This window comes from Colletes latitarsis, chromosome 6, assembly GCF_051014445.1.
Source record: "Colletes latitarsis isolate SP2378_abdomen chromosome 6, iyColLati1, whole genome shotgun sequence".
NCBI lineage: Eukaryota > Metazoa > Arthropoda > Insecta > Hymenoptera > Colletidae > Colletes > Colletes latitarsis.
In genome coordinates, this window is record NC_135139.1 from 18,058,061 (window position 1) to 18,072,091 (window position 14,031).

General features: G+C 40.0%; 1 protein-coding gene across 5 annotated transcripts in view; it reads left to right on the forward strand.

Annotated features, from left to right (window-relative positions):
* Positions 1-14,031, forward strand: part of LOC143343064 (WD repeat-containing protein 47) — a 102,825-nt gene that overhangs the window by 44,507 nt on the left and 44,287 nt on the right. For all 5 annotated transcript variants that reach the window (XM_076767584.1, XM_076767580.1, XM_076767582.1 and 2 more), the window contains exons 5-6: positions 1,033-1,143; positions 1,335-1,413. In XM_076767584.1, coding sequence (XP_076623699.1) covers positions 1,033-1,143; positions 1,335-1,413 — 190 coding nt within the window. The remainder of the gene's footprint in view (positions 1-1,032; positions 1,144-1,334; positions 1,414-14,031) is intronic.

Sequence of the window (14,031 nt, forward strand, 5' to 3'; positions counted from 1 at the left end):
GAAACCGTTCGACACTGACTTGGAAAATGTCAGTAAATCGCGCGACTGTCGAAAGATACAAAAAGAAAGAACAAAAAATAGAAAACAGAACACGTATTGAATTCCACGGCGTTGTTCTGTAAACACGTGATACTGCTCTAGTCGTAAATATTTCCAGACAGTCGGCTGGAAATTTCTCTGCGAATTTTTGTACGCTCGTAATTTCAACATCGCCAAAGAAATACAAAATTTGATGTATGTAATGCTGCCTTCGTAACTTTCTAACGAGGGAACAGCGTTCGAGAAACTCGAAACATCGTGTACTTGGAAAATTATTCTGTTAAACGTAGATATTACCACGGAATTACAAATTTCGAGTCATCTATTTTATTTCAGATTGAAGATACGAGTTTTCAAACGCGTTCGCAATCTCTCAATTTTCTCCAAATTAATTATTCCCTTGTGTTCTTCTGCAATATATATTTTCACTTGTACTCTATACTTATAAAACATCCAAAATAAAAACAATTCGATTGGAAGTCTAAAAATTCAAGATCCGAAAGTGTCAATATTTCACGAAGAACATTTCCTGAATATGTTTCCACGCTGCCTATCTTGCAAATTAGATGTATTTATGTTAAGTAATGTCACACTGACTGTATTTGTTACGGGATGAGACAAAGATTGCATACGTTTTGCGGCTACAAAGGACGCTAGAATATCTTGTTTCCATAAATCACGTCTCGGTTGAATAATGACTAGTGCCTCGAATGACCTTTCTAACCCCATCGTCCCTTCCGGATGATATTCCGATGGTAATCTTGATTGTCGGTGGCCCTCTAAACATTCGCCAACGTGAAGTCGACGATAAGCTTTGACGCGACATGGTCATTTCAAAATCGACGTAGAATGTAACTACTACGTGCAACGATTTGACGTTGTTGATTTTGCAGAATTAGCGCACAATTACGTAGAATGGGCGATGCTCGATCATAATTTAGAGATTTGCCCGTTACTTGGGAACTGATCGTTCATTTTCTTCCGTAATTGCAGCATGAAGCAACCCTTGGGAAGCAAAGGACCCTCGCCTGTTCATATGGGCACGCCAGTTCGATCGGGCATCCAATCGCCGAAGCCTACCGTCAATGGATCCGATTCGGTGGCGTAAGTATCCTAATTTTATCATATTCAAGATTTTTTAACCCACGAATGAAATACGATACAGTTCACGAGTAAATATTCAACTATTCGATCGAATAAATCGCTATACGTTGATTAGCAATTTGTATTTGAAAAATGTTGATTATCGAGGTTTCCAAGAAACGTTGTGTATTTAATTGCGTGTTTAATTGCAGGAGACAGAACTCAACGTTGACGACAACCTACGATTCCAGAACGCAGGAGAGTCACTACGATGTCGTCAAGCCGTTGAAGGTAAGTCAATAAAATGCGATTATGATTATTGCACTCGGTCTACAATGCTCTGAAATAGCGCTTCGTTCGTCGCTGCTTAAAAATTTTCTCGTATTTATTTTTCACGCGAACGATGATACGATCGCGATTAAATTATGATCGACGTGCAAACAACGCTGATAAATCGTACGATGTAACTTTACGGTAAGCTGAAACGAGTTTGAAATCCAACAAAATTTTATTGTCGATTTCATAACGCGAAAAATAATCGCTGGATTCGTCGGTCGAATTCGCGGTGCAACAAATCGTTCATGTTTATTAATGGCGACCTCAACACGGTCGATTGCGTAAAAAAGGCAGCAGGAAATCGTCGGTGACGATTTTTAACCACAGGAAAGGTGCCCGCAAATAGCATTTTGATCATCGTGAAAGAATCGAATTAACGTCCAACTTTCTATCCACCTTTCCTTATTTCCATAGACGCTCTTATAAACCCGTGACCCGTTTACGGTTAAACTTGCAATGCATCGGAGAAACTGGCTCACCAACAATTTTCACGAATCGTTGCAACAGTTGCACACGAATCCCTTCCTTCTTCCCTCGTCCCGATAAACCAGTAATTTCGATATACTTTCCCAAAAGTGTAATCGCGTTTAACCGTTCGTAAAAACGTCGCAGCTTTCCGTTACCGGACGATCAACTTTTTCAAACTGTTCGCGCAAATGTCATGCCAATTTAACACGCTGTCCGTCGTGGCAAATTAATACGTGATACGACGGTGAAAGTAATATCTAAGTCGATTAAAGTTTGCAAAGTTATCCGACGGGCGTAGAAAAACCGCGTCTGTGCATAAATGAAATTTAACGGTCTTTTTATTAACGATTTTTTTTAACACTGGTTGAAATTAGGAAGGAAAGTCAGCGAATTACGAGCGTAAACGAAAAGGCTTTTCACATTTTGTTTATTCTTCGTATAATCGCGTGAAAAATTTTTGTTCATTTTTAGATCATCGTCGATTTTCTCTGCTTTTTCTTTTTTACCAGTACTTTTACCGATCATAAGTATCTCAGCGATGAAGAACCGTGCTCCGGTATCTGGACCGACGCCAGCTTCAATTCCCGTAATCATCGATTGGTTAATCGTCGAATTGCCAATTAAACGGTCTAATCGACGCAATTAGCAGTTGATCACATAACTCGTCCCTTCTCCGCTCTTGTCTTCGTTCGACTGTGTCGAATCCTTTTCCGGAAAGTCCGTGATGCAACCAGAGACATATTAAATGCGCGGAAAACTTCGATGGATATTTATCGCGGGACGTAATGTTCCCGTTCGCGGATAAAACGTTCTAAAAGAGAACGTTGATAACGTTTTAACGAGACAATACGATGTCGAAGCAACGAAACTTTGCGCGCTCGTTGGAATAATTGTTCGACTCTCGAATCTGTTCCCCGCGAAACGTCCGGTTACGTCACTCTTTGGTCAACAAAGAGGCCTTCCTTTCGTGCCGAATAAATCAGATAAGTTATGATGCAGATCTGGGTTAGGCGATTTATATTTGTAATTTTTAATTTCGTGCATCGAACGATTCCCGAGAATATTTCGTTGTTTCGAGCGCGGAATTATTCTTTTCAAAGCTGTTTGGCGAAACGAGACAACGTCATCGTGCATTCAACACGAAACAACGGTATTTCAAAATGTCTGAGGTCCAAAATTCCCGCAGACGCGCGTCAGAAATATCAGCGAGAGATGAAGAGAGCTTTATCTATTATACGCTTGGAAAATACGATTTTCTGTACATAATCTGGCTCTGGAAGGTTTAACACCAGAGATCACATGCCGGAAAGTTTTGCATCTGTTTATTCATTTTCTGGCATGAATATTGTTATGGAACTATATCATAGTAAACGTTTTTAAAAAATATATAGTTTCACGTTTCACGAAGTGGAATCGTTACGAATCACAAGAAAGCTCAACTTCAGAGCAAAAACATTGTAATCTAATTTTTTTTTAATTTGTTCATATATTTTCCAGTAATCTAAATCGATCTAAAAAGAAACATCTGAATAGACAGACGTCGGAGTTTAAAAAAAACAATGATAGGTATTATGTTATTCAAATTTTTGTTTAAAAGTTTGTATGTATTTGTTGCTGGCTCGAGTCTTTGGAGAACGAGTTGGAGAACGGTTCCACATCACGTTGAATTAGTCACCGTGATTCTAGAAGCGTCATTCGCGATGTTAATACGATCCGATTATGCAACGCAATCATTTCGTGGAACTGCAGCATGATCGACCAGGTGTTCCGAAGCGCACGGATGCGACTTCGATCCGATTTCATGTCCCCGGTACGTGATCGCCACGATCGCCAACAGCTGTTGGCAGTGTTGTCTGTCTTTGGGCGTGCTAATGAGTCAATGGGTCACGGCCTGTTTTGTCCCTTTCCAGTTTCGCGAACTAGTTCATCGATCCATACAAGATTTGCTTTTGAGAGCAGAAATGTTGCGACATCCGCGGACGCGCGTATCTCTACGTGCTACGTGCGGAATAAATCGCTGTTTCGTAGGTGTCGGATACGTATTGGTAACACACGGTTATCTCTTTCCTCTTTTTCGATACTCGAAGAACAGATTGTCGAGTATAAATCTCCACGTACGCCCTATGGAGTTACTATTAATATCAAATTCAAAATCTGTGTTTTTACGATGTTCCTAGAATTTTTTATATTTTCAGAAGTGTTAGCTAATTTAGTCTGTTTTCATTCAATTTTTCCACCACGTAAATTCTGTTACACAATTTTGTCTTCTGTATAATTTCATATTCGTAGATCTGTATATGTAACGTATATCATAGGTCAATCGAAGCTTATAGAAAATATTCACGTGGTCGCATTAATATTCTGTTGGTAAACATCAATCAATCGTATAACAGCGTAGATTCTTAGCCTACATTGGTCGTTCATACCATGTTAGAACGTTGTATGCAAATTTGTGTTAGCGACTGTAGCTCGTGCCAGGTTTGATTAACAATTATTTATTGTCGTCGTTTTCGCCGGTGGTTAGCGTTGCGTTGTTTGAGATAATACTCTTTCTGTAGCCTGTGTCATAATTAATCCGTCAACTGCGCGTAAACTGTATCAACTTTGAGACAATATTCGTATTATGTAATATACTCTTCATCGTTTCTTGAATTTTAAAAAGAAGCATGAATAAGATAATACTTCGGATAATCGAGGGCTCCCCGAGTGTTGAAACGTAAAATTAATTTTTTTTAAGGAAATATACCTACTTTTCAGCGACCAGTTTTTCATATTTGTTTTTTTTTTGTTACTATTGCATGCGGAATGTTGCAAATTAACCGTGTTGGTAAACTCCCGACAAGGTCCGAGCGCCTACACACGAAATTCTAATGCTCGTTCTCGGGCGTCGTTGGATCATGTTGCGCGATGACGCAGTTGAAAGATGCAAATCGATGCAAACTTGCGCATCGATGCGCCTTTGCCTCGCACAATTAAGAAGACGCATCATGGTACAAACGAAAATGGTCGTTCCGCGTGGGCGAGCACGGTTTTCCGAGATTTTTGTCGCGCGGCGTAATTGGCCACGATTCTGTGACAAATTCTGTTTTTAATATTAATGACCGTCCTATGATGTAATCGGAAGAAAAAAATCTCGAGGGAATTATACTGGTTCACTATATACATATTTATACGACCGACACGAACGTAATTCATATTTACGAGTAACGATATTAATCTAAATAGATTAGCTTAATTATGGTAAGATCTAATTTATCGTATTCTAAATCAGAAATGGGCAACATTTTATTCGAACAATAGATGAGAATTTTTTAAAATTGTTATTAATTTAAATTTATCAAATATATTTTGATATAAAAGTAGTTTCTATAGAATAGTCTTCTATAAAAATCTAATTTTTGGAAAATTTAATAATTTCGTAATTTATTCGCTAGATAGACGTTTTCTTTGCATTCTTATCGGAGAATTAACGCAATTGTCACGGTGTGTACCGCTGGAAACTAGACACCTGCGAGAGTGTCGCTTTTCCGAAAGGGTACACCTTTTCCTACTAGAACTAAAAGCGCGATACACCTTAGTCCGTCAAGGTGAACTGGAATCGACATGTGGGTGTCGAAGAGTCGCCTAGTAACTTAATAATGCCACGTGCGAGTTATTACACGCTTTGACGTACAATTATATTCGCGAAAAATTAGATAAGATTTGTAAAAATTGAATGCAGGTTTTATAATATTGACAGAATTTATTTCGTTTATTTATTATATCGTCCCGCGTATTGTACGCGATACGAGTAGAGTGCACAAAGATCGTAGAAGAGAATTGCAGCTCCATCTCGTTGCACTCGCAGAAATTAGCAAGTACCTAGGAATATCAGTACCACAGACGAAGTACAGAGTAAACATTTCATCACAGACGTGGTACAGAATAGATATTTTATTTTGTGTCTGTTTTACAAATAAGCAGTGGTGACTGGAGTAAAATAAGATTGTAAAAAAATTATTTATTCGATAATTGCTTGTCAGAGTGCAGAGATTAATTTTTCGACGGTCGAATTAACTGCCTAGTCGACGTTGTACCCTACCATCCTGTTCCCTCACCATAAAGTATACGCAGACCCAGTTGTCGAAAATTTCATTGTACCTGAAGCGTCCAAGACGGATGGATCTCTGCATTGGGTCCTGTTCTGGCGCCTTGACCACTCGAGCACCATTACCGACGACTGGTGACCACTAGTTGACCAGTACTGACCACTAGTTGACCGACACTGACCACCAGTTGACCAAAACAGACCACTAGTTGACCGGAGCTGACCACTTGTGACCGGTGCTGAGAACAAGTGAGAACTATTTAAATCTTGAACACTTTTTATTGTCTTTTTAATTCCAAATTTTAGTTTGCATAGTCGTTCATTAGTACCTATTCTATTAGCATGGATAATTTCTTTAGTTCCTAGATGTAACGTCGGTGTACGGGAATTTTTAATTATATTTATCGTGTAACATTTTATGTATAGTATTGTATTATTTTTGTTGTATTAAATATTTGACAGCGTATGAGTGGGCACATCCTTTGCGACTGATCTTGTTTTTCGGGTCAAGGTTCGTCTTGAGGTGACCATTATTAAATTTAAATCGATGATCCTGTAGTGTAATATTTTACTAGGTAGGTTGTTCGACGTCTTAAATATTTTCGTGAAACGGTACGGCACGAATACAGTGTTTCTTATGGTTGTCTGTGACTCACCGAAGTTTTCGCTCCTAAATAGTGACGAGCAATAAACAATTTTTTCCCCTTTTGTACGTCCGCTGAAGACGGAGCCTTCTCTAACCACAAAAAATATACCAATGATTTCATCGTAGTACTGAGAGTACAGGTTTGTTTGTAGAGGTTGAAAAATTAAATATAGAATGAAGCTACAAATTCGACACTTTCAGTATTTAATGCTATGCCATAACTCAAAGCTCTTATTTAGGTAAAAAATTTTGTATAATAAAGAAATATACAAGATTTTAATCGTCACTTTTAGACCAAAAATTGGAATTTGAATTATAAGATTAAATATTTTATCCAATACAATTTTGTCCATCACATAAATGTTATAATAGTCAACAATACTTAATCCACTCTGTAACGGAGTATGTTCAAGTAATTATTGGGCAATAATACTGTCGACATGATTAATCATCCGCTTCGTCACTGATAGTCGTAGATATCATCGCTGGTAATCGAGTAAATCAACAATTTTGATTGCAATTACGTTACGAAAAATAATAAAATCATTATCGTTGAATAGCCGGTCAATGTTTCATTCTTTGTTACGTGTATATCGTAAATCTATACAGGCCAAAGTACACAGTTATTTTTGCAATTCATTGAGCTCAGCGTAATTCATACTTACTTAACAATAAAATCATTTTATCAAAATCTGATATATCTTGCTGGTTGTTTGAGAAGACTCGACAAACTTCATCGTTCAACGTTTCGACTCATGACTTAGCTTTCTCGAGGAATTTTATTTACACAGGTGTAGAAGAATATACTTGAATATAAAAAAAGTAAACATAAATTTGTAACCGTCAATAAAGAAACGTAGGTAAATACGAATTCGATACGTTTTGACAATTGGAAAAGGAGTCTGTGATCCATCTTACTCGCGTGAAAGAATAATCAATAATCTTGTCTTCTTCGGACACTAAATTCAAGCATGAAACGATATTTCATAGAAAATTCGTGTCACGAGTCACGGTCGTGTAGGTCCCTGAAATATAAAACATCGATAACATTCTGTCCCTTCAAAGGAAACACGGAACGACGCATATTGAATTTTAAAAACCGTCGGACCTATGGCATTTCTAGTTTAAAGAGTGAATGATGTTTCGTTCAAAATTCTATCCAACAGCGACAACTGCGATCTCTACGCGTGAAATATAAAACTTCAACAAAATTCTATTTCGTAAAAAAAAAGGCAGAACGATACAATATCAAATTTTGAAAAACATCAATTCGATATTTGAAATTAAATCCTATCCGGTGGATATTAAATTTTCACCCGAAACTCCAAAAGGTAATTCATATAATAGCCAATAATAACAACTGCCTGTAGAGTCTAAATAGTCGGAAATAGGAAGCTCCAATTTTGTTTATTTTTGATGTCTCAAAAAGTCAGACAATAGGGAACGATTTCTTTTAATAAATTGAATAAAATTCACATATTTGCATCTCTGTCTCAAAGGGAACACGGAATGCAAAATGTTTGAAGGTCCGGGACGAGGCGGTCGTATTTGAGGTATCGAAACGTGGAAATCGATGTCGACGATAGTGGGAACGCGTCGTGCGCGGGAGATAGGCCATAAACAGAGAAAAGTGTAGCTTACAATGGCAAAGTAAGTTGGCACTCGACCCGATTACGCCGGTCGTCAGGGTCGTGTCGATGTTCACCCGCAGTTTTGCGCGACAAACCCATAAGGTTTGACCTAATATGGAGACTTGGACTTTGCGAATGCCACTGCTCTGGTGGGGATCCGTATGGAGAGCTCCTTTGAGGCCTTCGGGTCTCTCTCCTCACGAAGTCCCCCAGTACCTCACCGGACGTGTGTTACGCCGCACACGCGTTTCCATGTAACCACGATTACGTTTCCGTTCCGTGAACCGTCCGTGATTTTAACGGGACACGTCTCTACCAGCCTTCGTAGGGTGGTTAGTGAATTCCTCTGTGCCATCTGTCAGTGACGATACCTGTTGGATACGTTTCTATTTTGTTTTCGTTCGCTGAAACGTCGTAGACGCGACATTATCGTAAACAACAAATAAGAACTCTATCGACGCTCGCGATCGTCAAGCGAGCACCTTGACTCGCGTCTCTCGACGATTTCTACAGTGTAACGTCTCGCCTCGAATCGCGTACAACCATAGTTACTCTTGAAACATAGCTAGGAATAGCTAGAAATTCGAAGATAGTGTGTCGTTGAATCCAAGTGCACGCGAAGTAACCTAACAAAAAAATTAACATGTCGACGTCCACGCACCAGCAAGCAGCCATACGTAGACTGGAGGCCCTCTTCAGGGACGTGAAGCTGGATCATCAACAGAATAACTCGGAGATGGTCAAAGTGGAGATAGACTCGAGCTGCTGCGACATTCACGGCAGGCACGCGAAGGAAAATTGCTGGAATCGCAGGGGATCCGTGGGGAACGCGCAACAGACGAGGAGGGATTCCCTGAGTCGTCGAGACAATCATTTGGGAACATCTCCCAGCAGACGAGGATCCCTTGGACTGCCCATGTCCCCGCCGCGGAAGGAGCTGCATCCATCGAGCTTTCCAAACACTCTGAGGAAGAATCCGTTGGGCGCGTCGATGGGGGCCATAAACCACACGAAAAGGGACGTTTACTCGAGCACCATGGGTAACTCGGCGCTGAAAAGGGAGCCTATCGGTCGGTCGATGGGTTGCTTGAAGAAGGACATCGTCTCGAATTACAATTCACCGTTGAGACGGGACTACGTGGCGAAATCTATGTCGAGTCTTCAGAGACCCAGCTCGCGACGCGAAGCCAACAATTTGTCCAGCCTTTTTGCGACCTCTCCAGCCTCTCAGGCGGCGCTGAAGGCTGGTCTGTGCTCGTCGAACAGCGACCTGAAGGCGAAGAGCACGTCCAACCTGAAGAGCTGCATGGCCGGGTCCAGCGGCAATCTCAGAGGCAACTTGAACGTGACATTGAGCACCGACCTTTCGATGGGCTCCAACGGGAACCTGAGGAAAGACAAGCTCGGTATACCTGTTTCCGGCAGAAGAGGATCCTACGACAGAAGAAGACTCTCCACGGACTCGTTGGATAATACGAAGAGAAACTCGTGGGATCCAGGTCGCAGAGGCTCCTCCGGATCATCGGGAGGATGGGACGATCCTATTTGGGAGGAGGGAACGTTCGACGCGGGCGTCGATCAGGTAAAAATATTATTTAGATCCCCCGGAGTCTGCACCAACTTTCATTTCGAAGATACTTTTCAAATTCGATTACCAGAACGTAGAAAAATACTTCGTGCAACGTTCCATTACTATTTATGACTACATTTGCGTGTACAAAAAATGTAGCGCTGTGTTTTAACACAACGGTTATGTATACAAAATCATAACTTCCGTTTAAGGATTTCTGGAATCGGGTATATCAAAAATAACATGGAGATTAGTAGCTACCTGTGCCAAACGTAAAAAACTTGTCCTTTACGAGCACCGGTGTGAGTCATCTCCAGGATCGTTTGTTTTGTTTATCGATCAGGCGCGGGCAGATTGAATTATTAAAAATTGGAGATGCCTGGAAATGCTAATGTTAGATTTACTTTATAAATATTATGTTGTCATTATGGTGTAATATAGTTGTGTACAGTGTATAATTCTCCAATCGGTAGACGTCAGATTCTTAAAAATGATGATCTGTTAGTATTAAACCATACTGCATTAATACGAAAACTGCTATAGAAGGAAATTATGTACATAAATGTAGCTAGAATTTATATTTATGATAGATTTATCAGTATGATCTTCAGCGCTGGATAATGAACACAGGTCTTTTGAGTTTTCTACCGTAAAATTAATGAACGGTAATAAATAATTTTGAGATGCTCTTGGATAAACATCAGCGAGAGAATTGTGTCTATTTCTTGCTTCCTCGTTTATTGCATTTAATTCTTCTATTGAAAAATCTCTCGTTGCAGAGTTGCAGATTTTATTATTCCATTGTCGAAGCAATTTTAGAAGCAGCGATTATTTCACACTGTGTTACTTGAATCGTAATTAAAAACGCGTTAGTTTCGAGCACAAATATACAAATAAACAAAACGCTCGAGAGGACGTTAACCACAACTGGATTAATAACATCCACGTTTCGAATTTATTTTAAACGAGAAGCGACGCGACGTTAAATCCGTCTGTCGGAAATACTGGCTGACTTTAGACACCATCTAGGGTTTGTACAGAATTTACAGTTCCTTCCGTAAAGGTGCGTTCAGCCAACCGTGGGAACGCATTGAACAGTCCACAAAGTGTCACCGATCGGCGGCGTAAATTTATCGACGACGGAATTTCATGTTTGTTCCTTGGGGACGTGTTTTCGAAAAATTTCCAAACGAATCGCTCGATGCAATTGGCGAGAGTTAGGAACGATCGCGATACTTTCTTTTCCCGTCGGTTATGTCGGCTGAATTTCACGGAAGCGTCGATTTACGACGATGGTCGAAAGCATCGAGGTGCTTTACACGTGGCGCCGGGTACATGCAAAGTGTTAGCGTACTTACGTCATCGACGTGCCTTGCACGGTATGGAATATGCTGTACGCCGTTAGTCATCGACTGATTATGAAAGCATCAACCGCCGCTAAGGATACGCGCTTTCGATCTCGTTAATCCGCGCACGTTGGTCATTAAGAACACGTAAAAACCTAAACGTTCTGTGCTCGTTCATCGAGCACCGACGAACCCAATAAATTATCAACCGGGAGACTGAAGTTAGTAGAAATCGTCAGTATACCTTCTTTCGAATGATTTATGATATAAGGAATAAAATTTTTCCCTTCGAGAATTCGTTCCCCAAAGAATCCACTTTGAAAATTTGTTGTCTAAGTAGAAACGGTAAATAGTGGACAGACATACTGTAGCAACGCGTATTAAATTTTCAAATTTATTCTTGATCATCCCCTTCTCGGTTCTATTCTGTATATTAAATGTGATGCTTTATTTTCGTTAAAAGTGTTACGAAGATTTACAAAGGACGTGCCATCTTGCATATAAAAGATTGGATATTCGTTCCAGAGATGCAATTGCTCTCTTGCTTCTCCCTAGGTACGCCACTGTCATCATTATTCTTAGTCGTTCGTTGCCATTTTGCACGCAATAAATTTCGCCAGTGGCGTTTCTAGGAAAAGTCGTCACAGCTATTTACGACATCATTCACGTCGTCGATTAGTAAATGTTTGTATTCCTATTTCGTAGGCCTCTCGATGCGTTTCGCTCGAACGCGAACACTACTCATCGCTTAAATTTATTCCAGGCGACGAGTCGAAAATCGTGGCTCTCCTAATTTTTAGAATCCGAAAGCGGGCTAGAAAGAAATTTATTTCGTTCGATACTTATCGTCGAATCTTTGATCGTTTACCGCCGTGCACCCGAAGCCATAGCAATCGATTTGTTCGTTACAAATTACACCTCTATCTACGAGTGCTTTTTAAGATTTCAATCTCTCGACACCCGGAAGATAAAAGATGTTATCGTTCCGGCCAATAATAAGTTATAAAACTCTCGTGCTATCAGATTTGAAACCTTGGTAGCTTGCTGTTGTAGGAAGAAGTGAAATACATATAGGATTAGTTTTAGTTTTAGTATTGCTTTATTAGGTGCTTAGATCCTTATACAGGATGCTCGGCCACCCCTGGGAAAAATTTTAATGGGGGATTCTAGAGGCCAAAATAAGACGAAAATCAAGAATATCAATTTCTTGATCGAGGCTTCGTTAAAAAGTTATTAACGTTCACAGTTCCGCCTGTACTGAATTTTTTTCTCGAAAATGCGCAAGATTTCGGGGATATGTCTATTCACCAAAAATGATTGTAATTGACCCCCGCAACCGAAAATAATTTTTCTAAAACGATTTGATATTTTTTTTTTCCGTCGAAAAATTTCACACCCTACTCGAATTTTTTTCTCGAAACTGGGTAGGATTTCGAGAATATGTCTAATGACCAAAAATGAGTGTAATTGACCCCAGAACCTAGAAATAATTTTTCCAGGACGATTCGAAAGTTTTTTTTTTCACCCATAACTTTCAGCACTTACTCGAATTTTTTTCTCGAAAGTGGGTAGGATTTCGGGGGTATTTGTATTCACCAAAAATGATTGTAATTAACCCCCGCAACCGAAAATAATTTTTTCAAAACAATTTGAAATTTTTGAATTTAATTGTTAATAACTTTTTAACGAAGCCTTCATCAGTAAATTGGTATTCTTGATTTTCATCTTATTTTCGCCTCTAGAAGTGTATTATATAATACTGTTTATAGGATGACTTTAGTAACCGATCTCTGTTCCAAAAGAAGCTAGAATTAAATCGTAGAGTAGAAGTTTCCATAGTATTTAATATCCAAAACTGTGCGACAAAATTGACTCGTTGTCTCACAGAAAATTACCATCGTACGACGTTTTGTTGTTTTATTTTGTTCCCTAAATTATACAGCGTGTTTTGCAACGTTATGACCAAAGTTTTGTCAGACAATTAACGCATACTGAAAATTATAACTCCGAGCTCGAAAAATCAGTCGTTTTCAGGACTTTTCGAGTTAGATTGTAAGCGATTCGAGACGGTGTTGTTGCTATCGGTGGGCATAGCACTCGGAGGCGCAGCTCGATAGTAATTCGCGACGCGAACGCAACGGTAGCGCGCATTTCCTGAAACCAGATTGCCGCAGGTGAGGCCTACGCGTCGTTTGGCCATGAGCGACCCACACTCACCTGCGCGGCGCTTGTAACTCACATTTTTTACATTCCCGCCGTGTGTCCCGTTTCCTCCTCGTCTTCGATCGCTTACAAACGATCCCTTATAAACGGCGATCGCGCGCAACGATCGACGATCGGCGACGACCCACGCCCGGGGACCTCGATATGGCCACTTCCGAACGACGTCGATTTAAAAGTAGCGTCTATGTCATTACGTTGACGCGATTCGACGGGCGCGACCGCGTCGTCCTGGACGTATCACACGGATTATTACATCGCGATCGCCATCTTTCGTCTTATTTGGTTCGTCGCCGATTCAAATTCCACGATGTCGAATTATTCACGATACCAAGTGCGTATGAATTTTAATATTTCCTTTTTTCTCCGGACTTGAAACTACTAACTCGACGCTATTAACGTCTAACTATCGTGCCAACTATAGGTAGACGCGTTTCAGAATTGCAATCGGTGAAACCTCGATTTGGAACGTGAGTTCCCGATGAAATAGAAATTCGTTTATAATAGAAACTTTCCAAGATTTTGTTTTAAATTGCATGTATATTTGTCAACCCTTTGTAACCCTATTGTGAATATGTATCGATCAAACCATCGAATCGGTATAA